This window comes from Mchenga conophoros, linkage group LG16 (assembly GCF_057382185.1).
Source record: "Mchenga conophoros isolate Kocher_MC1m ecotype Shallow Benthic linkage group LG16, M_conophoros_male_GT1.1, whole genome shotgun sequence".
Lineage (NCBI taxonomy): Eukaryota > Metazoa > Chordata > Actinopteri > Cichliformes > Cichlidae > Mchenga > Mchenga conophoros.
The window spans coordinates 39412646-39436870 of record NC_140541.1 but is presented as its reverse complement, the minus strand read 5'-3'; the positions used below and the strand labels follow the sequence as shown (position 1 = coordinate 39436870).

The following is a 24225-nucleotide window of genomic DNA, read 5'->3' as shown; positions in this document are numbered from 1 at the left end:
ATTCATGAGACACGCAGATGTGTGATGAAGATGGTCAGAGAACATCAAGTGACCCACGGACATGCAGCATCATGTGACTGCAGTTTAACAGTTTTATAAAACAGAGAAACAGACTGTATGCAAACATGTAGGCGTGACACTCACAGAGGTCAAATGAGCCATCGTTCCATTTTTCAGCCACACCATCAGGGTCAAAGGTTAACCAGGTGACCTGCTGCCTGCTTCTTAAAGCTGCTGATTATCAAAAATGTAGCCACATCTGTCCCCAGGACAACAGGCGTGAGTGTCCTCTGTAACTTGTGTGAAAATTTGGGCGTGAACAGAAGCTGTTGTCCAGGTAAGATAGCACCTGGTCACACATGCTGGTGTGTTCAGGTGAGTCTCAGGCAGGGGCGTAGTTTCCAGGGAGGTTAGGGGGATTATGACCCCCCCAATAATCAGACCCAACCAATATAACCCCCCCCCCCCCCCCCCAATAAAATTATGAATTATTTTGCATAAATAGGCTGTTGATTTTCTTTACTCATTTCAGGAATTCCCAGCAAAATAGTTGCATGTTTAATCATCTGGGAATTTACCCAGATTTATTTATTTATTTAGACAGAGATCTTGACCCCCCAAATGTTCAGCACAAAGTTACCCCGATGGCTCAAGTTTATTCACATAATAATTAAACTTGGATTAAATTACTGTAAATCCCCGCCTGCTGCTAACTATACTAATGCAGTATTACTGCGGTAGTAGCAGTACTGCTGATACTTTACTGCGTACTAAAACCACAGGCTGGTGTCTCTGAGTGTGTAATACTCTTTAAACTGCAGTTTTTAACCTCTGACTTTAAAATTTTAGCCCTGCGACAGACTAAAGACTGGCGACCTGTCCAGGGTGTACCCCGCCTCTCGCCCTTGACAGCTGGGATAGGCTCCAGCACCCCCGTGACCCTGAAAAGGATAAGCGGAAGTGAATGGATGGACTTTAATTTACATTTAACTATTTTTTCCACTCAGAAGAAAAGGCGGGAAGAGCTGCTCGGCTAAACCGACGTGATGACGTCAGACCGTGCGTATTCTGCTATGATCCGGGAGATGCTGTCAGAGGTGAGTGTCCCGCTGTCGGTGAACTGGCCGTTCGTATGAGGGTCCTCGGTGGAAGCACACCGGCGGGTGCTCCGGTCCTCCTGCCGGCTGCCAGTGGCGGGGAGTGTGGGGGAGGAGCGGACTTTGCACCGGGGAAGGAGAGCTACCTGATTGCGGCTAGCTGTTAGCCGCTATCAGCTAACTGAGTCCTGGTGATACGCTTTTAGAGCTAACGATGCTAACGGTGCTAACGGAGCTGGACGGAGAAGCCTAGAAACAGTGCTACTCCAGGACGTAGACAGAGCCCTGACTCGGTGCGTGGGAGAGTGTTTGGGTCATTGCACTCACCACCAACAAACACCGTACCTGCGCTCAGACGCACACTGAGGTACAGGCGATGGATACCTGTGCAGGTGTTTGCTCTGAGAAACCAGTCTGTGGATGAATCAGCTGATGGGTGCACTAGTGACAGGTGACAGGTGAAGGCTCTGGGATGTCTCAGGTGTGTTTTCATTTTCAGTAAGAAACATGTACCTGCTGGCGTTACTCAGGTACAACTCCTCCACCTGTGAGGTCCAGGTGTTCTTATTTCCACCCCATCAGTGTCCAGCATCATGTTCAGGTCATCCCATCCCATCTCAGATCACAGTGGGTTTTTACTTCCCAGCTCCACAGTAAACTTCCTATCAAAGCGAGTTTTTACTCCCCACTGTTGTCAAGTGCCTGCTCACAGGGGCCTGACAGCATTATTGTGGGGTCTGTACCTCACAGTAGAAAGCACTGTGAGGTAACTGATGTTGGGATTTAGTGCAACATAAATACATCAGAGTTGAATAAAAAACGTTGAACGGCAAAACAAGCAGTGACAGACTGGGAATGGTTTACGGATGAATTTCACAATACTGCAAAATAACCACATAGAATAATATTTGATTCTAAACATCCAAACATTAAACAGGAACACTGAGACAGATCAGAGAACTGGAGTGAGCCGTTACATTCATTCCACTCATTCATTAGTTTCGGTGAATTTCCACAGTGGGTTTGATGTTTCACTCTGGTTTTTATTGGTTTCACTGCTGGTTTTGGTGTTTTTAATGATTATTGTAAGGAGGGCATGTGTCAGAGGCAGATTTATGAAAAGACTTAAAGACGCCCACAGTGTCGCTAAACGCGACCATCACCTCTCTGTAGTTTTAGTTTAGTGTTGGTGAGAGTGAGGCAGGCTCCGTGGAGATCCTCTGTACATCAGTTAGTGCAGAGTCACTGTGGGCTGAGCAGGAAAACCCCACAGTGACATTTACAGTGCAGATGGGGGCGGGTGCAGTGCTACTGGGACTGTCATCACATTATTGTCCTCCAACAGGCCTCAGCATGGCACACGCAAAGTATAAAGACACGAGGGGTGGCTCAAGACTTTGGCACAGTACTGTCCATGCTGAGGGTTTAATAATGAGAGGAAAAAAACAAACGTGATTGGTTCATGTCTCAGTCCGATATGACCCCAGGGGTCGTGACCTTTGCTATCAGACGCGATCCGAGTTGCTCTGCAGGGCCGAGGAGGAGCACGCTCAGGCGTGCAGCAGGTGGTGAGGTCGGAGCTCAGCACAGGTCACCTCTGTGGGTTTGGACTGCTGGCTGAGGGTGGAGGCGGAGGGGCAGGTTTAGAGCAAAAGTGATGCTTCGCCTCTGTCTTCATGGTCGTGGAGATTATCGACTCATCAGGGAGCTGCTGGAGAAGAAGCTCCACAGATTAGCCAGTGAGTGTGCGGTTTCGCAGTCAGACACACCCCTCGCCGTGATGCCAGTGCTCGTCTTGAAACCTCGTAGCAGGGCTTCTGAAAGCTTTGGGCGATGGGCATCTGTGGTTGTAGATGGAGCTCTGTCCGTCATGGCAGGGTGGAGGCTGGCCTGCCTGATCCTGACCGGTCCGGCCGCTGCATGCTGAGGCTGTCGGGGCTCCGCCCACACCGTGGTTCTGCGGCATGCTGTTTCCATCAGGCTGCGGGGGGATTCCCTACGGGGAACGCCGCTCGCATTAACCCTTTGTTTCAAGTGAGTCGGCAGCTTCCAGGCGCAGTGGGAGGAAAGGTGTTTAGGTGAGATGAGTGTGAGCTGGAATCCCCCGCTGGCTCCACGGTGGAACCATCCAGCTCACGTCTACTGACACGCTTCCTGCCTCGCCGTCCGGCGCTCTGGCCTCATCTACGTGCCCCTCAAACCCGGCTTCATCGAGCACTGATCGGTAATCAGTCTGATCGACCGGTCCCGGTGTGAGGATGTGAATTTCCTCTCTGATCTTTATTAAATCTCACCACTGCACCACAGACCTGATTCTACTTCCTGTTTTCATTAATAGCAGTCTGTGTGTGTGTGTGTCAGCCTTGGGGTTGAAATGTCTCTAAGAACATTCATTTATTTTCACATCAGTGATGGAATCATTTATTTACTGATTGAAAATCAGGTAATGTGATCAGACACAAACATGAAAACAGTCCAATTTCTTTGAACCTGCTTTTACTGTGAAAGGTGACGAGAGGTCGAGTAAAGTAAACGAGGGTCCCTGACAGTTTCGAGGTTCGTGCACACATAACTGAAAAGTAGAAATAAACTTTATTTAAAACAATTGAAACAACACCATCGCTTCATTCATGATTCAGTCATTTTTTATTGTCTGTTTGTGCAGATTCATTTGATCAAAAACAAACTTAAATAATCTGGTGTAGGGCTGGGCCATATCATACCGTTCACGGTAATACCGGTGTAATTTTGGGCAACGATAGAAAAATGAAATATCGCGATAGAATATGGGTAAAACGCGCATGCGCAGTGCCTTTGTTTTCGTACGCACACGTCGGAAAAAGCATGGCGGTGAAAGCAAATCGTTGAATGAAACGGATGAAGCAGAACTGGTTTGTAAAAATGCTGCAGCTTCACTGGTGTGGAGCTGGTTTAGCTTTCGTCTGTCAGACACACAACAAAGCACTATTTTTGGTAGCGCATGCTAGCGGGCCGTCGTTATTATGGTGTTTTTTGGAAAGGATGGCACACTTAAAATCAATCCTTTGATTTTTCTGAAAGTCGACAGAGCCCCTTATAATCCCGTGTGCCTTATGTATGAACTCTGGTTGTGTTTACTGACCTCGAAACTATTTTATGTGCACGGTGCTCGGAAATCTGTCAAATGTTTCAGTACGACTTTGCTAAGCTACGAAGCCGCACCGCTTGATGGATTGTCGGAGCATTACGGCTATCGTAGGCGGAGCCTCGCGGAGTGATACGTACTGTGCTTCAACATAATATTACCGTATTGTGTGTGTATAACCCCTTTAAGTTCTGTGGATATTATACATGGTTATGCTGAGGATATGTCGGCCAGTTTCCACTGGAAATGCCTTTTGGTTAAACTGTCAGCGAGGAATTTGCACTGTTACATTTTTATATAACTTTAATTCACATAAAACAGCTGCTTGTTTAAGTGAAAATACATTGATGGGTTTTTTTTTTTTTTTTTGCACTAATAAAGTTGTGGAGTTGTAAAGTATTTTGTCTCGTGTCAGTTATATCGTTATCGCAAATTTTCAAATGTATATCGTGATAAATATTTTTGGTCATATCGCCCTGCTCTAATCTGGTGTTTCCAACCTCTGGCTCAGGGCCTGGTGAGGGCCCAGAACTCAGTGTGAGAGGTCAGCACAGCAAGACAAAAGCAACATCTTTGTTTTTGTAAATAACATTGTTATTAATGATGATCAGGAATCTGAAGGTTTGTGGGGAGGGGGTGGTCAAACATGTGGTCCCAGGGCCTGAAGAGGTCGGTGCTCCTGATCAGCAGCTCGGAGACGATGACAGGAAGCTGTGGAAAGTTCAGAGAAGAGGTTTAAGCTCGTGTGACGTAAACATGGAAACACTGATGACATCAGGCTGATTGTTGTCTGATTTCTGAATGAACAGATGTTTGACAGGAAGCGGCGCTTCGGGTAGAGCGCTTTCGGTTTCTGGGTTCCTGCTGTGTGTGTGGGCCCGGCTGCTCTGAAGGTCGCGGGGTCCTCCGACTGTATTAGACAGGAAGTTGCTTTCAGAATAACGGCCGACATTATGCTCAGATTTGTCTGCATTAAATCGGCTCATTGGTGGCGCTGATTGCCGCGCCATGCCCGGTGATATGGACTGATTGAGCGTGTGCGGGCGCGCTGAGTGCTTTGTGGGCAGCTAAATGGAGGCGGACTGGAAATCATGGGCAGGGGATTCAGCGGAAGCCGCTGCTGCGTAAACTCCATAATGGATCCATCAGCACGCATTGTGCTGAGGGATGAGCTGCGAGCGCACACAACACAACGACAGCAACAACAATGCAGCGGCAGCTAATCGCCCCGCAGCGCCCCGCCATCTCCTCCATATCTGCTCCGGCGCAGCAGCCCGTGTGATCGGTTCAGCTCACGTGTCAGCAGATTGGTGCAAAACTTCTGCTCCGTCCAAGTGATGAGCAGGAAAACTCCATCAGCTCCACCAGCCTGCATGCACGCTCACAAAGCCATCGCACTCCTGTATCGCTGTGATCAATATGATCGATGGACCATCAATGGGCCTGACGCACCGACCTCACACTGCAGTGCTGCGTCACAACACGAATGGCAGTAATGATCACAGTGATAATAAACATCAGTGTTATTGATCATAATGATCATGTTGGTATGAGTCATTCATGGTTTGTAAACAGTGATACACACTGTGTGTGTGTGTGTGTGTGAGATTGGAGTCCCGGGTGACGTCACACACCTGAGCATCATCACACACAAACGCTGACAAGCAGCTTTCAGTCACAACAGAGATACACTCTAACAACTGTCCAGCTGCTTTAATACACCTGAGCAACAGGTAATCAGGGTCTTGGGGGCAGAGTAGGGCTGCACGATTAATCGTTAGAAAATTGCGATCTCGATTCATACTTATGTGCGATCTCATTTCCAAATGACAACGATTTTAAAAAAAAAAAGAAAAGAAAAAAAAGACGACAATTGTACCGCATTTTGATCCGGGACGTAATCTGCATGAAAACAAGCGCTCACTCTTCCTGCTCAATAAATGACAAGGGCGGAGCCTTATACCACGTGATACAGAAGCTGTGCCGTGTGATGCTAAAATTAGCAGGAAAAAACAACGGAGAGCACGTCAGGGATGACGAGAAAGTGACAGGAGAAAATCCGTCCCGGTCAACCACCCAAACATCAATAACGGGAACCTTATACAGCGCTTCCCTATACCCGTCGACCTCCCGCAGGCACAAAGACATTACGGAGGCTATCACTTATCACCTGACCAAAGATATGGCTCCATCAACACTGTGCAAAACGAGGGATTTAGGAAAATGATCAACACCCTCGACAAATGCTACACAGTGCCGTCCCGCAACTATTTTTCTATTGTTGCACTACCTGCTCTGTACACGCAGCGTCGAGCAACGGTGGAGACGGAATTTCAAGCAGTACAACATTTTGCAGCAACGACAAAACGTGTTCAGTTTCAACTGTTACGAAGTTGATGTGCAGTTAATAAGTGCAATAAATATTTATACTGGAAAAGAAAATCGTGAGAGAATCGTGATCTCAATTCTAAGCCAAAAAATCGTGATTCTCATTTTATGCAAAATCGTGCAGCCCTAGGGCAGAGCCTATTCCAGCTCCACTGTTTAAGCTTTTCCACTTTCCCCTCTGACAGTTCAAACCCTCCTGATTTCCTGCTGTGACAGCCCGGTGCACATGTGTCCTTATATGGAGCGTGTGGGGGTGGCTGCACACAGACGCTGAGCGTGCACCTGTCGCACCTGACCGAACCTGATTCACTGACGCTCAGGTGTTTCATGACTCTGAAGAGTGTATGAAGAGTATATGACTCCATCTGTGAGTAACAGCTCTCATCTGCCCTTACAGGAGACCCCGCCTCCTGCACAGGAGACCCCGCCTCCCGCACAGGAGACCCCGCCTCCCCGCATCCTGCTGGTGGAGGCATTTTATGGCGGCTCGCACAAACAGCTTATGGACCTGTTGAAGGAAAACATCGCGGGCTGCTCCGTCTTCACGCTACCTGCCAAAAAATGGCACTGGAGGGCAAGAACAGCGGCGCTCTACTTCAGCCAGACCATCCCCGCCTGCCCGTCATACAGGTGAGACCCAGACAGGTAACACAATCCACACTTTAACCCTCACTGTGGGGTGGCTGTGGTTTAAACCTGCATGTAACTAATAAACTGTCCCCACCTGAACTCCTCACCTCGTTAACTCTGAGCACAACTGTCCATTAACCACTGACATCACCAAACGAGAGTCAACACACAGACAACACAGACATTTAGAGGGAGGTCTCAGAGGCCTCGCTGCTGCATGAGCAAAGACTTACCTGGTGACGGCCATGAGGATGAGCCTGAGGATCAGAGAAGAAGCTGCACTGCATCAGCTGTGGATGCGGAGGAGGGAGGCTCGGGGAACTCCATCAGTACATGTAATGACTCAGATTAGGAATTAATCAGCGGCTGTGGTCCCTGCAGGGTAAAAACAGGTAAAACTAGAAAGTGCATTTTCTGAAGAAACTGCAGTGTGAATGCTGAAATCTCAATATATGCACTGAAATTAATTAATTGCTGAATTTCAAGTTAAAAATTTTGAATGAGTTAGTGTGAATGCTTTTCAAGCATTCACACTAACTTCACCGAGGCTGGAAATGTAAGCTGCGTCAGAAAGAGCAGAGGACCGCAGACAGAACCCTGAGGAACCCTGCCTCGTGGAACCTCTTTAATGAGCATGCTCAGATTAAGTGTCATGTGATTTGTTCTGATAAAGTCCATGTGACCAACATCAGCAACTTTGTCCTTGTGCTGGTAGCAGCGAGCTACACATCCGCTCAGCAGGCCGTTCCAACAAACCAACCAGTATGCTTTGCAGTCTCACAAGGGCTAGTTTGAGCGTTTGTTTCTAACACCTTTAGCATCCTGTGGAGCTCGGGCTGGTCGGGCGCTCAGCTCAACATTTAGGGGATGTCATCAGTGACTGCAGCAGCAAACAGAGCTTCGAGTTCCAATCCAACTTTATTTATAAAGCACTGTAAAACAGCCAGCACAGGACATAAGAACAGCAGATACAACGAAACAGCAAAAGAATAAGCTCTACATTAAAAAAAACAACATCCTGTCAACTGAAAGCCATCTTCTCTCAGGGTGAAGACATTTAAAAACAGAGGCCCGTCTAATCTGTGGAGGCAGATGGTTCCACAGCGTTTCATACAGACGTGTCTACAGATGTCATCACATCCCAAACTCTCTGTCTGACGTGTCCACAGCGATTCACCGTAAGCAGGCAGGGATCACAGCGACCTGAAACCGCCACTCTGACAAGCTGCTGATTCATATCTGATCACATCAGAGAGTGCAGATCAATACCACCGTTCTTACAGGGACAACGCTCTGACTCATCCTCGGAGCAAAGAGTCACCATCTCACCACGCTGACCTTTGACCTCCTACTCCTTCAAAACACTGAGGTGTGACGAGCCACCGGCCTCTGATCTCTCTGTGTGGGTTAGACGCTGTCACCAACTGTATGAGGACATGTCTGTGTGTGTGTGTCCCCCCCCTCCCAGAGCATGAAAGAAGCAGGGACTTTTATTTTGAAAACCCACTCTGACGTTACTCAGCAAAGCCACGAACCATCACTCAAGCATCCATGTGAGCCCTGAACGCTTACTGGCCCTCTCCATCAGTGCAGCCCAGGAGAAGGAGCTCCTCCTCCGGCCTTACACTATCACCTGCTCGAAGCAGGAAGCAGGCGTCGGCTCTGCAGTTCACTGAGGAATTCTCAGTGTTCTGAGATGATCAGCTGAGCTGCTGACACGCTGTCTGCACCTCCTTCATTGTCTCCTCTCTCTGCAGGCTCCTCTTCAGCAGCTCCGTCCTCAGCCTGTGTGAGCTGGCGGCTCTCAGACCGGATCTGGCCCGGCTCAAGAAGGTTCTGTACTTCCACGAGAACCAGCTACTTTATCCGGTCCGCCGACACCAGGACAGGGACTTCCAGTACGGCTACAACCAGGTGCTCTCATGGTGAGTGTGTTTGTACGGGTGGGGGAGTCCATGTCGTGCTGCGTTTGTAGAGCCTAACCAGAAGGTACTGCTGGGTCCAGGGTGTGGGCTATGACACCATTAGGCTGTGAGGGCGATGCACGCAGACAGCAGCAGAAACCATGTGCTCCGGTAACTACCGTCATTGGAGCGAGTCAGCTGGTCTGGAGCTGGCGGTGTGCCACAGAAAGCTGCCGATCAGCTTCCTGTCAGCTGTCTGAGTAATGGCTACTCTGATGTTCGTACTGCCAGCATCCAGCCCGTAAACTGATTATTGATTATTAGCTGATTGATGCGCTGTGCTCTAGTTTGCCTTGGTAAGGCAGTGTGTGATTGGTTAATGAGCTGCTGGGATGCGATTGGTTAATTGCGGGGGCTGTAGTGTTCATTAATCAGCGGCGGGACAGTAACGAGCGGCAGAAAACTGATTGTTGTTGATCTGCGGGCAGCTCGTCAATAAGCCGAGCCGCTCCGTCTCCTCTAACGTGGTTACAGTGCCATCAAATAACACAGCTGGGATCGTTAGCAGATGTCTGATTGGCCCGTGCCCAGCGGTGTCCGCACGCCTCCCCGCAAAGCCTCAGTCCAAACTAATGTATCTGATCTGGATCACTGCATGGAGGCGTGTCTTCATGTTCACCTGAAGCTTAAACGTGACCTATGTAAACCTGCAGACAGTGGGTCCTTACACTCCTGCCCAGGTTTTCCTCAGAGTTAGTCTGAACTTCAGGACGTAAACACAGGTGTACCTGTTCCAGGACGAAGCTCTGACCTCAGGTCAAAGTTCACGTTACACAGGTGTGTATAGGTCAAAAGCTCCAGGTGCAGACACGGCTACACACTATAAGTGAATAATTTATATGTGAGGGCAGCCAATCAGAGTTTAGTTGTCTTAAAGTGGGAGGAGCTACAGCAGCTTGTTTCAGACAGGTGACCTGAATCTCAGGTAAACTGCAGAGCGTGGCCTTCAGTGATGGAGCTTCATGTCCTCTGTCTCGTGTGTGTGTGTGTGTGTGTGTGTGTGTGTGTGTGTGTGCGTGTGCGCGCGACACCAGCCTGGTGGCAGATGTCGTGGTCTTCAACTCCCGCTTCAACATGGACTCCTTCCTGTCATCCATCCCCTCCTTCATGAACAAGATCCCAGACCATCGCCCCAAAGACTTGGACTGCCTCATCAGGCCCAAGTGTGTGGTCCTGAACTTCCCGCTCCAGTTTCCTGATGTCAGCAGGTCAGTACACGGCAAACCTGCAGTCCCCTAACTCCGGATTGTTCTGTAAATAGTTTGAATAACTTTGCTGTTTACAAATCGTGTGCATAGGTTACTAAAATGTATAATTTCTATTTACATTTCAAGTTATGCAAATGATTCGTTAAACATGTTTGTGTTTGTTACAGTATCCTTTTTCTACTCAGATTTGATGTTTTTGCCTGATTTGTAGATGAGCTGTGTTGATACAGTCAGTAAATTCAGACCTGAGCTTGTGCTGAAAAGACTGACAACAAACAAGGCGAGGAAACCGTTTTTAAAGGTGAAATTTAGAGGTCAGAAACAGCCAATTATACTCCAAAGAGTTAAAGTAATGCAGTACATTACTTAGTTACTCCAGGACACAGATGTTTGATATACTACTGGTTACTTTACTTCCATGATCTGAAACACTGTCACTAATCACCCTGTCGTGATGAGGACGTCTGCTCTGCAGTGTCTCATGTGTCTCATGCTCCGCCCTCACACTGTGAGGAAGTGATGACACGGCCGCCATCCTCCACGTCCTCCTCCGCCATGCTCAACACAGGAAACAGGAGTGTTAACGCTTAGACTGAGGAGGAAGCAGAGAGCTCCATGAAATCTTCATTTCACTGTAATGACCTATAACATTTAAACTCTGCTTACTCTGCTTTCATAAAATAAACAGATGACAATCATCATGTTCTCGGTCAACTCGCTCCGAGAATGTGTGAGAGCGAAGAAACAGTACAGCTGCCTCTGAGCACAACTGAGCACAGCTCCCCTCTGAGACCAATCACAGCGCTGCTTTAGCTCATTAGCTGGCAGGTGTTCCTCGTTCTTTCCTATGGCACAAGAAGGATGCCGCTGCTTGTTGGAGCGCGTGCAGTGTGGTGTTTGTGGTCTCCATCCATCAGGCGGCTCTGACAGGTGGACTCGTGTAATTGGATAGTGATTGACTTGCGGCGGTGCACAGACGGAGCATCCATCACGTCGAGGAGGATCAATGAGCGCATCACGTGAGCAGCAGGTGTCCTCCTGCCCGCAGTGTTTGGTCTTCTAAGCTTTGTCTGCTTTCATAGTGGCTGTCACCTCCTGCAGGTCAAACTCACTGAGTGGAGAACGACAACAGACCAACGAAGGTCTCTGACGCGTCCTCCTCTTCCTCCTGCAGCCTCGGCCTCTGCCTGCACCCACTGAAGCTGTCCAAAAAGTCGATACTCTGATATTAATCAATACTAAAGTCATATAGAATTAAGACATCACGATTAGGGCTGGGCCATATCATACCGTTCACGGTAATACCAGTGTAATTTTGGGCCACGATAGGAAAATGAAATATGGCGATAGAATATGGGTAAAATCCGCATGCGCTGTGCCTTTGTTTACATACGCACATGGCGGCAACGCAGAACGAGAAGAGCAAAAGCGGATCGTTGAATGAAACGGATGAAGCAGAACTGGTTTGTAAAAATGCTGCAGCTTCAGTGGTGTGGAACTGGTTTAGCTTTCGTCCGTCAGATACACAACAAAGCACTATTTTTGGTAGCGCACGCTAGCGGGCCGTCGTTATTACCGTGTTTGGAAAATACGGCGCACTTAAAATCATCCTTTGATTTTTCTGAAAGTCGACAGAGCCCCTTATAATCCCGTGTGCCTTATGTATGAACTCTGGTTGTGTTTACTGACCTGGAAACTATTTTATGTGCACGGCGCTCGAAAATCTGTCAAATGTTTCAGTACGACTTTGCTAAGCTACGAAGCCGCACCGCGTGATGGATTGTCGGAGCATTACGGCTATCGTAGGCGGAGCCTCGTGGAGTGATACGTACTGTGCTTCAACATAATGTTACCGTATTGTGTGTGTATGACCTCTTTTTAAGGTTTGTGGATATTATACATGGTTATGCTGAGGATATGTCGGCCAGTTTCCACTGGAAATGCCTTTTGGTTAAACTGTCAGCGAGGAATTTGCACTGTTACATTTTTATTAGAGATGGCACGATACCACTTTTTTATGTCCGATACCGATATCATAAATTTGGATATCTGCCGATACCGATATGAATCCGATATAGTGTTTTTTAATCAACAAAACTGTTTTTTAAATATCTTGCTGCATTTTGTATAAGTTCATACTCAAGTTTAAAACAACAACTACACTAAAGCTATTCTGTTATACCTGTATACAAAAAAAATATTTCATAGTTCAGCAATACTGATCAATCTAATAAACTTAAACCTACACCATCCTCCCTATTCTGGTATTTTAAAGAGTACTTAGCATAAATATTAAGCAACCTAACTAATAGGGTTCCAACTCCCAGCAACAACAAAAATAAATAAATAAAAAATAGGGAACCACCCCTCACGCTCCACCTCATGATGCTTAATCGACGTAATCAACCTTAATTTGATGCAGTGTGAAAAAAAATGCACAGAAATCAATTATTTTTCAAGAAATATTAAATAGATTCAACATCTTTCTTCAACAAAATTGCAGACTGCACAGATGGTACCTTCCCAAAGTAAAAAGTACTATAGCTTACTAGGGTATATATATTAGACTTAATAGTCACTATATACAGTAATTGACTTCTATTCATTTTACATCAAATTAAAACTTTGGGTGTCAGATAATTATTTATTAAAAGCTCGACATTTTAAATGAGAATAAGAAAGAAAAGTATGTCTTTGTGCCCCTTTTCCCTGTTAATGCCCTATCGGCCCCCCCTGGCTAAACTTTGCTAGATCCGCCCCTGCACAGTTACCAGCGTCAGCTACGTAGAAAAAGATCCTCGAGTAGAAAGTAATATTAAATACATTCTAACAACAGCTGATCAAGCTTAAACGTGCTGCTGTTGTTCAGCCGCTGGTTTCCTCTTTCTGGTGCAAAGTGGGCCAAAAACAAACTAGAGAAACGGACTCGCGACAGAAAAGCCGATCAGCTGATCGTTAAGCAGTTTCATGATTGAAGTAGCAGCAAGAAGAGGCAGTCGCTCCATATATCGTTTGTTAAGCTTAACGCAGGAATGCTTTACAAACATTCAGAGATGGACTTACACACTTGCTTTACTTCTCTCGGGGATAACTTTGTCGGAGATGAAATGCCGGGTTGCTAGCGAAGCTCCACATGCTATCCAGAGCACCGACAGGTCCCGCATGCCACAGCCGCTCTATCACGTGATGCATACTGCTCCGACGTGCTAACGTTCTGAGGTGAGTTACGGCGTGTTGCAAGTTTTGTGAGGTGCTTTCGTGATATTTAGTGGATCGATTACATTTTTTATTTTTCTCCGATATCCGATCCAGTAATTTAGGTCAGTATCGGACCGATACGTAATATTGGATCGGTCCATCTCTAATTTTTATATAACTTTAATGCACATAAGAAACAGCTGCTTGTTTAAGTGCAAATACATTGATGAGTTTTTTGCACTAATAAAGTTGTGGAGTTGTAAAGTATTTTGTCTCGTGTCAATTATATCGTCAGTTATGTCGTTATCGCAGATTTTCAAATGTATATCGTGATAAATATTTTTGGTCATATCGCCCTGCTCTAATCACAATATTGTCACTGATTTCAGTTTGGACGCAGTCAGAAATATTATAATTCTCATCATTTATCAGCACATATCCATATTTTATATCTATGTATAAATCAAAGCTGACACTGTGAGACTTCAGAGGTGTGAGCATCACAGCAGAGGCCTTTGTGTCAAAGTATTAGTCCTTTATTTATCCAGGTTAAAAATCTCATTTTCAAGAGAGACCTGGCATCATGGCAACAAAGTAACTGAGGATAAAACAGAAAAACATGAAGGACATGTTCCTGGTCTGACTTTTTTATAGCAGATAACCTTAAAATACAACCATGAATCGACATGTAAACATTACCTGATGCTGCTGAAGTGCAGCAGATATAAGTCACAGAGGTTTGATTAGACACAGCTGAGAGTTTGTAATCTGAGAAAAAGTTTCTTCAGTTTGAACAGCAGAAATGAGGCTTTATTGTTGGAGGCCGACAGCAGTGAACACAACAGCAGACTGGTGCGTAATGAGCAATGAAGAAAACAGAGATTTGTGATGGGAAATTGTTCTCTGAGTGCACTGAGAGAGAGAGCTGTGCAGGAAGTGTGATTTATCGTGGTGGAAGGAAAAACAGCAAAGTCAGGGAATTCATGACGATGTTTATCAAATGTGAAGCGTAGTGTGGATTAGGGCTGCTCGATTATGGCAAAAATGATAATCACGATTATTTTCACTGAAATTGAGATCACGATTATTTGACGATATTTATTTAACCCTTTAAGACCTACTATAGAACCAAGTCCACCAGAGCTTATATTATTTTTTTTACATGCTGTAGTGCCATTTGTGGGAGCATTTCAAGTTGCTATACATCAATACAACTGTTATAGCCCATATTTTAATAATATGTATGCATTAAGTCCATAGTAATTACATAAATTGCAAAAAAGTGCAATAAACTACAAAAAAAAATTGAAAATCGCTTTTGTTTTGTTTACATATATTTCTACTTGGAGAAATTTAAGAGGCTTATCCCTCAAAACTTTAAATACAATAAAGTTGCAAAAAATAGTTTCCCACCACAGGAAATTTATTTTGAGTGTCTTCATAGTTTTATTTTGGAGATACAGCAATTTTTATACACTGCAGGAAAAACAAAAAACAATCCTATGATGCAAATTTGCAAAGAAAACAGCAGGTGCATCATTTCACTGTGGGAAGTGTTACGAACAGCTGATAGGAACGGCAAAGCGTGTTTCTGGAATATTATGTTTTTGTTCCTGCAAGCGCTTTTTATGCAATTTTTGCAAAGCTATATGTGGAACGAAACCGTGACCGAGGACAAGCTGATGGCATCAGATGTAAGTACAACTCCTCCGGTTTCATATGCAAAACAAATTATTGCGCTAGCTTACACGGTTCAGGTTCTACAGGGATTTAACAATAGTTACACAAAACGGAGCGTGCTGCTCTGACCGGCTTTAAAGGGTTAACAATGACTTTAAAAAATAATATAAAATAGTGTGCAACACCACTTAAGTTTTTTTTTTTAACTCTCTTTTCAACCAACGGCAGTCACTCTCCAAATAACTTCTGCTTAGCTTTCCGAGCTTCCCTCGGGTCCTCTTAATCAGCGGTCTCCAACCTTTTTTGCGCCACGGACCGGTTTATGCCCGACAATATTTTCACGGACCGGCCTTTAAGGTGTCGCGGATAAATGAGGGAGGGGCTAATAATCGGCTCAGTCATTTTTAATGATCGTTGAAAGCCCAGATCGTAATCGTGATTAAAATTCGATTAATTGAGCAGCCCTAGTGTGGATCTTCTTTTGCTGCTGGTTCAGTGGATTTTGTTTGGAGAGTCGCGACACCTGTTGCATCAGAATCTGTGAGCTGTCGGCTTTCAGCCCCGACGGCGTGTCTGTGCGAGAAAGCCGACAGCTCACAGATTCTGATGCGTCGGGTCCGCGCTTTGTGTTTACGTCTTTGTGCCGAATCCGTGTATCTGCTCTCATTTGCTGTTTTAGCTGTTTGGTTGTTGTTGAAATAGTTTTGTGAGCTTCAAACTGAGATTCTGGACTTGCTGATAAAATTAATTTATATTCAAAAATTGAGGATTTAATGAATCAATAATTTTTTTATTTTTTTTTTCCAAGCTAAAATTGATTTTAATCGGAAAATCTATTTTTTTAAACCCACCCCTATTACAGAGATCCAAACACTGCGATACATCGGGGATCACTGACAGCAGCTGTTGTGTTCATGATGATCACGCAGTAAAAGGACCACAGTCTCTGAGTCTTTGAGCTCAGGTGTAGAAAACCTGCACGCAGCCATGCACTGTGACAGAGCAGAATCTGAGGATCAGCTGTCAGTGTGACTGCAGAGTCGGTGTGCGTTTGCCGCTCTGGGCTGGGATGAAGTCGGTGTGCGTTTGGTCCTCTGGGATGGGATGAAGTCGGTGTGCGTTTGGCGCTCTGGGCTGAGGTGAAGTCGGTGTGTGTTTGGCGCTCTGGGCTGAGGTGAAGTCGGTGTGTGTTTGGCGCTCTGGGCTGAGGTGAAGTCGGTGTGTGTTTGGCGCTGTGATTATTGGTAATAAAGTAAATGCGCCACAGTGATTTTTGACCTTCATTCCTTCGTGTTTAATCAGACTCAGAGGTGAGGTCATCGTCCTGATCACTGCACATTTATCAATAACATAATTACACCCCCCCCCCCGCTCATGTTTTTATTGTCTCCAGTCAAACATCTAATTTATAAAATGGATTATTGAATCAAGTTTTCCCAGAAGCCTTAGAGGCAGAAACTCCACTGAGAGGCCGTCCAGCTCTGTGGGGAGGAGGAAACAACCTCCAGACACCCCCCTCCCCCTCCCGCCCCTCCCCCGTGTTCCCACGTAAGCTTTCCTGGAGCCTCTGCAGGATCTCAGAACAGTAACAGAGCAAGCAGCATGCTCAGAGGAAGTGATGTCACCTTTGACAGTCCCCACTATGGGTCACTGTTTTCTAAATCTTAGGGGAGGGGCTTCCAGCTCTAAATGTGTCTGATTGGTTGATGACTCACAGCGGCTGCGGCTCATCAGGGGAGAAGACCGTTGTTGATGTGACAGCAGGACCCGTTAGCTCCTGATGCTAACGGGTCTGAAGTTTCTATCTCTGTGGTGGACATGTACCTGCTCTGAGTGCGCTGCAGTCTCCACTCATTTCCTGTTTTTCTTTCTTTTTCAGGTTCTTGCCTAAACACAAACTCCTGCAGCGGCCTACTGAGCAGTCTCGTGTTGATGATATCATGTTGCAGGGCGAGCAGCAGAGCAGAGCTCACGATGAAGATACGCCACGGTACAAATCCATCCCTGGTAAAACTCAAAGACTCAAAGAGTTTTGTCTCACATCAGTTTGTGACCCGACAGGTGTGAGCAGCCTGCGGAGGGGGGCGTGGCCAGCCAGGTGAATCCTTTGCACATCGTGTGGCCTCACAGGTGGTGAGTTCAGTCTGAAGCCTTTACTTTGAAAACTCTTTTGAAAACTCTTTTAAACCAAGGCAGCAAAACAAAATAAAACACATTTCAGAATAAAAGATTTTACTATTTTTACTTTGAAAATGAAACCAGAATGAGACTTTTATATCAGCTGTAAAATAATCTCATGGAACATCAGACCTGAGCTAAACTGCCACAATAAACCTAAGAAAACAAACCTCGAATAAAGCTGTCATTTTAATTCAATGCACTTTTATTTCTACAGCGCCAAATGAAAACAACTGTCGCCTCAAGGTGCTTTATATTGTAAAGTCATTGTGATCGTATGACCCCCTATGAGCAAGTACTTTGGAGACAGTGGAAAGGAAAAACTCCCTTTTAACAGGAAGAAACCTCTGGCAATGGCAGGGATAGCTCAGTAGGTAAAGTGGTTGCCCCATGATCGGAAGGTCGGGGGTTTCGACTCCACTGAACGGCTACCCTGAGGTACCCCTGAGCAAGGTACCGTCCCTACACACTGCTCCCCGGGCACGGCACTGGTGGCTGCCCACTGCTTCACTGGCTGAATGGGTTAAATGCAGAGGAGTAATTTCCCTATGGGGACTAACACATACACATTATTACATATTATTATTATTATTATTATTATCCAGCAGAACCAGGCTCAGGGATGGGCGGGGCCATCTGCTGTGATTGGTTGGGGTGAGAGAAGGAAGACAGGATAAAGACATGCTGTGGAAGAGAGACAGAGGTTAATAGCAGGTATGATTCAATGCAGAGAGGTCTGTTAACACATAGTGAGTGACGAAGAAACACCCAGTGCATCATGGGAATCCCCCGGCAGCCTACATCTATTGCAGCATAACTAAGGGAGGATTCAGGGTCACCTGGTCCAGCCCTAACTATATGCTTTAGCAAAAAGGAAAGTTTGAAGCCTAATCTTGAAAGTAGAGATAGTGTCTGTCTCCTGAATCCAAACTGGAAGCTGGTTCCACAGAAGAGGGGCCTGAAAACTGAAGGCTCTGCCTCCCATTCTACTTTTAAATACTCTAGGAACAACAAGTAGGCCTGCAGAGCGAGAGCCAAGTGCTCTAATAGGGTGATATGGTACTACAAGGTCATTAAGATAAGATGGGGCCTGATTATTTAAGACCTTGTATGTGAGGAGCAGGATTTTGAATTCTGGATTTAACAGGAAGTCAATGAAGGGAAGCCAAAACAGGAGAAATATGCTCTCTCTTTCTAGTCCCTGTCATTTATTTTGTTTTATTATGAAAAGTTCTGTTATATTAAAAGGAAAGCTTTTATTTTGAAAGTAAAAAACAGGTAATTTCACAGAATCTTCAGCTTTTATTTTGAAGCTTTGAGACAGTTTCCTGCTGTTTGTCAGGTTGAGTGAGTGAAATGTTAATGAAGACGTATAAAAACTCAAAGTTTCACAGCGTGAGGCTGCAAGTTCACTTTCATTAAAACACAAATCCTCTATCATCATGAAGTAATCAGACTACAGTTACAGCAGGTGGAGGCTTGTAAACATGACGTGTTGCAGTGTGAGGCTGATGGTGAGCGTCGGCGTGTGCACCTCACCTTGCGTTGTATCGGTGACAAAGCGGCGTGCTGTAAGCTGCTGTGGTGGCACAAACACAGATGGATTACGGCTGCGGCAACAAGGATTTCCTGTTAATCTCTGATTGAAGCTGCAGCTCATCAGGCTTTAATCTGAGCCTGGCCCCGATCCTCAGATTACAGCCTCTTACTGCTGAGGGGGGGGGGCTTCCAGGTGAACACGGTGCTGGAGCTCGATGAATATTAATGAGCTCTTGGCCCTTCACTGAGCATGCACACAAAAAACTGAAAACAGACTGTCAGCAAATGGGGCTTTTATTTTGAAATTATGCTTTAAATCAGCCTGCTAAATTCCTGTAACTAAATGGTAAATGGTGATTTTATTTATATTTTATTATCTGATAAAATAATTGACTTCACTATTGTAACGTTCTCTAACTAAGGCCTTTTATTTTGAAAAACAAATCACCCTGCTTTCTATAACTGACTCTTACTGTGAAAGTCTTGACAGTATGAACTATCTAACTGAGCTTTTACTTTGTAAATCTGTCAGCAGTATTGAGTCTGTATAGATTTTATTGTGAAATTTGAAGATTGCTGTGATTGATGGATCAGTTTCATGTGACAGGTGGCATGTTTCTGGTAGCTTATAGATGTATGACATCATCAGTGTGAGACCTGATTGGTGACTGGAGCATTATTGGTAGGTGATCAGGATGATTGCGATCAGTTTTCGGGCTGATGGCGGACGCTGCAGCTTCCTGTGTGGATGAATTTGAGGGTTCTGGTGGCTGTGAGGTTGATCCTGTTAATTACGCTCTCAGACCGAGAAGGCGGGGATGGTAACTCTCGGTCCTCCCCGTCACGGCGATGCTCGGGGAGGAGGATTGGAGGCTCGCTGAAGGAGTGAAAGGTTTGCGGGAAATGAGGGAATTATCTGCGGCCAGCCGGAACGAGCTGCGAATGGAAGGAATAATCTGCTTGCTTGTCATCTGAGGAGATCATTGTTGCCGCTGCGGCTGCTGTTTGACCTTCACTGTGTAAGCAGAGGATCAGGTGGAGACGACCACCAACACCTGACGCCACACAGAAAGTCACCTACATGCAGGAAACAGGAAGCAAACAGCAGCTGGGTGTGTTCTTCTGTTGGCTTGTCCCAAGCACTGCTGACCTCTGACATCACAGCCACCTGACCACCTTCAGACTTCACATACATGTATTAATGTGTGTGTGTGTGTGTGTGTGTGTGTGTGTGTGTGTGTGTGTGTGTGTGTGTGTGTGTGCGTGCGTGCGTGCGTGCAGGGAGCATGATAAAAACCCTGAGCTGTTCTTCAGCACTCTGCTCAGACTGAAGGAGCGAGGACTCGACTTCCACCTGTCCGTGCTCGGAGAGACCTTCACCGACGTGCCCGGTACACACACAAATACACGCACACACACACGCGGGAAGGAAAAACTCCCTTTTAACCTCCAGCAGAACCAAGCTCGAGGAGTCCAGCAGCTCCTCCTCTCACTGGTTCTCAGGCGGCAGTTGAACCATCTTCTAAGGGTCAAAGGTCACTGCTGCCCCTGTGTTTCTAACGGATTGTATCATCAGCTGATGATGTGATTGTGTGTGTGTGTGATATTAAAGTTTTAGAGCAGCCTTTAAATCAGCTTCATGAGCACTGAATTTAATCCCATTAGGACGACTCTAATCGACTCTGATTGGCTAAGAGGGTCACAGTATTGATTGTGACACGCGCGCACACACACACACACACACACACACACACACACACACACACACACACACACACACACACACACACACACAATATCTGCAAGTTATTTCATTCTGTTTATAACCTTCTCCTCCTTCCTCTCCTCCTACTGCAGAGATCTTCTCCTCCTCCAGACTCCTCCTGGACTCCCACATCTTGAACTGGGGTTTCCTCCCCTCTAAGGAGGACTACCTGAGGGTTCTGTGTGAGGCTGATGTTGTTGTCTCCACTGCCAATCACGAGTTCTTCGGCGTCGCCATGTGAGTCACCTGTTTTACCTGCGCCAGGGTTGATCTCATGCGCCTTTATACAGATTTACTCTCTGGTGTTCTGCAGCAGGAAGTTCCTATAGACAGAATAAAACCATAGTTTAATTATAATGTGAGTGTGACCAAACAGCGGGATTTTAAAGTAAAAGTCTTAGTTTTAAAATACAGAAATTAATTTCACGTGACACCCCCCCCCCCCCCCCCCCCCACAGATTTCTGTTCTTCCACACAGTGTAAAAGCTGAGGCTTTTACTTTGTTGACATTTGCAGACACTTTTATGATGAAGCTCTTATTTTGGTGAACTGTGTCCTAATACTGTTGTTTTGACCAGCTGTATGATGAAGCTTTTATTTTGGCAGGCCGTGTCCTGGTGCTGTTATTTTGATGGGCTGTAGGCTGTATGAAGAAACTTTTATTTTGGTGAGCTGCGTCCTGTTATTTTGGTGGGCTGTATGAAGAAGCTTATAGTTTGGCGGGCTGTGTCCTTCTGTCATTTTGATGGACTGCATGATCAAGCTTTTATTTTGGTGGGCCGCATCCTTCTGTTATTTTGACGGACCGGTTTATGCCCAACAATATTTTCATGGATCGGCCTTTAAGGTGTTGCGGATAAATACATCAAAATAAAACTAGTACCGGTACCAAAAAAAAGAAAAGTATTCATAACACACGTGAAAAGACCCAGGAAATCGAGTTAACGATAAAAACGATAACAAAATAACGCTGAAAACCGATAAAAACCCTGAAAACTATACATTTCACACCTGAGCCTCAACTCTCACAGCCCGGTGTCAAACGACTCACGGACCGGTACCGGTCCGAGGCCCGGGGGTTGGGGACCGCTGCTGTACATTGTATGAAGGAAGCTTTTATTTTGGCGGACCATGTCCTGCTGCTGTTATTTAGTGGTCATGTCTGAGTTTGTGTCCTTTAATAATTCAGCGTGAGCTGCTGCTGTTCGGGGTGCGTTTGATTCCACTGCAGGCGTCGCAGCGGTCGGTGCAGTCCTGATCTGAGAGTCTCTGCATCCCTCCCAGGCCTCAGAGTCTTCACTCAGGTGTCACATCAAGGACTCTTTGAAAGCGTCCAGAGTCCAGCAGAGTCCTGCAGGTGTGACTTCAGTCAGCCCGAATCAGCCAATCAGACAGTTCGGAGCATCCGTGTGATGTTCACCTGATTCATGTCAGCTCTATTGATCCCAGATGAGAGAAACGAGCACACACGAGGACTCTGCAGCGCCGAGGAATCCAGCTAATGTTCAGACTGTTCACAGCAGTAATGATCGGGTCATTAGCGATCACATTATTGATCAATCGCGTCAGAGCAGCTGAACTCTCAGGCAGCAGCTCGCCTCTGCACTGATTGTTAATGATCAGGTTATTGATCAGTGAGTCACATCAAGGCAGTCACATGACCACATGGTCAAAAGTTCCTCTGCTAAAGAATCCTGCACCAATTACAGCAGAGAAGAAGAAGAGCGCCGTCCGAGGGGGCGATAGTGCACGCTAGTGTTAGCATGCTAACAGGCAGAGTGCTACTTAATCACTCAGACCTGCTGACTGAACAGGAAACTCAACAAAATAAATGCCTGCATGTAGATAGAAGGGGGGAAAGTACAAGTTTATTTTAACAAAATAAAAGCCTCTGTAAGGTGATAACTGAGGGGAAGTCAGTTCTGTTTATTCCTGGTTTCTCATTGGTCAGGACTCTCAGGTAATGGTAGCTGGTACAGGTGTGCAGAATGCTCTGCTCTCTCATTGGCTCTCAGGTGAGTCACGTGTTGAATGTGTTGCAGGTTGGAGGCGGTGCATTGCGGCTGCTTCCCTCTGTGTCCGAAGGCGCTCGTTTACCCCGAGATATTTCCAGGTGAGCACACCTGTGTCTCTGCAGCTTCTTCTTCTGCTGTCCTTAAAGGAGCACACCTAAACTACTACTTGTTCTCTAATGCAGCACAGTACCTGTACTCCACACCTGAGCAGCTCTGTAAGCGGCTGCAGGGACTCTGCAGGAAGCCCGACGTTGTCCGTAGACATATCGTCAAGGTAACGGCATTTAACCGATTAACTGTGTCGTGCGGTGACGACCTCCTCCGTCAGCATGTGGTTCTGATTCTGCAGGTGGACACCTCGGCCTACTCCTGGGCCGCCCTGAAGCCGCGTTTCCAGGATTTGTTGTCAGTCCCGTGTCCCTGAACACACCGCTGCCGCCATCGCGTCTGACCTGCGGCGCCACTGAGCTCAGCATGAGAGCCAACTCTGAGGCCACGAGTCTGGACTCGTTCTGGTCTCCTCAGACTGGGTTCTTGGAGGAGTTCTGTGCTGGACCCACAAAGAGGCCAATTCTTCCTCCACAGGACTGATCAGACTGGACCAGGTCCTGGTCTTGATCCTGGTTTAACTCTGGGTCCTAGTCCTGATCCTGGACCTGGTCCAGGATTCTGAAGTTTGTTTGTGGTTCTGCTGAAGATGCTGTAAAACTTTTCTGATATGTTTGAAATGGACTCGTTTGTTATTGATAAACATGACATAAAATCAGAATTAACACGATCACACGTTGTGTTGTTATTCAGGTATGGAAGCCCATTTATGCCAAAACACTGAGACAAATAAGAAAAACAAACGTTTATTTATTTGAAGTCATTTCTGAACCGTCACGCAGCCTCTAGCAGAACCGCCGTTATTGATCCGATTGATCGGTGGCAGAGACGCTTCACTTTTAAATTCAGTAAAACCAAAAACCAGCCGCCGTACGTGAGTGAGGCGCTGTGCTCATGTGACACATGCTGTTTGAGAGCCGCGGAGGCCACTGCTTCCTGATTGGATGACACCATCATCACTGCCAAACATTGTCTTGTAAAAACTGTTCTGGTCATGTGATCAACACCCAAACCTGGCCCAGGTGTTGGTCCTGGAAATTCCTTGAGGGGCGGAGCGTCAAAGGTTTAAAGAAAATTTAAGTCGGGTTTATTCTGAACCGCAGAAACAACCTGAACAGACCCCAGACGAGGCTCCCGCCCTGGAACAGGATGAGAAACGGCGTGAAAACACATCTTTGCTTTTAAAGCCTGAAACATGGCCGTGACATCGATGGCGGTGGGCTGAGTTTTGACTCGTGAACCTTCACCTGAGACGATCTGGTGATCGCGAACTAATCACGCTGGAGGAAGTGTAAAAACCTGATGTGAAAGCAGACAGTGAACGCCTCAGG

General features: G+C 46.2%; 1 protein-coding gene across 3 annotated transcripts; it reads left to right on the top strand.

Moving 5' to 3' along the window:
• The first annotated feature begins 973 nt into the window (after nt 1-973).
• qtman (queuosine-tRNA mannosyltransferase) lies at nt 974-23564 on the top strand. Of its 3 annotated transcripts, none has more exons than XM_085248541.1 (11): nt 974-1097; nt 7007-7239; nt 8997-9164; nt 10238-10411; nt 17169-17279; nt 17351-17422; nt 20288-20397; nt 20864-21008; nt 22814-22884; nt 22969-23060; nt 23136-23564. In XM_085248541.1, the coding sequence occupies exons 1-11, from the start codon at nt 1047-1049 to the stop codon at nt 23208-23210; spliced, it is 1302 nt and encodes a 433-aa protein (XP_085104667.1). In that variant the 5' UTR covers nt 974-1046; the 3' UTR covers nt 23211-23564. The 3 variants fall into 3 exon arrangements, with proteins under 3 accessions (XP_085104667.1, XP_085104669.1, XP_085104668.1); XM_085248543.1 differs by lacking the exon at nt 974-1097 and adding an exon at nt 1116-1390; XM_085248542.1 differs by lacking the exon at nt 974-1097 and adding an exon at nt 1116-1578.
• Nucleotides 23565-24225: the final 661 nt, after the last annotated feature.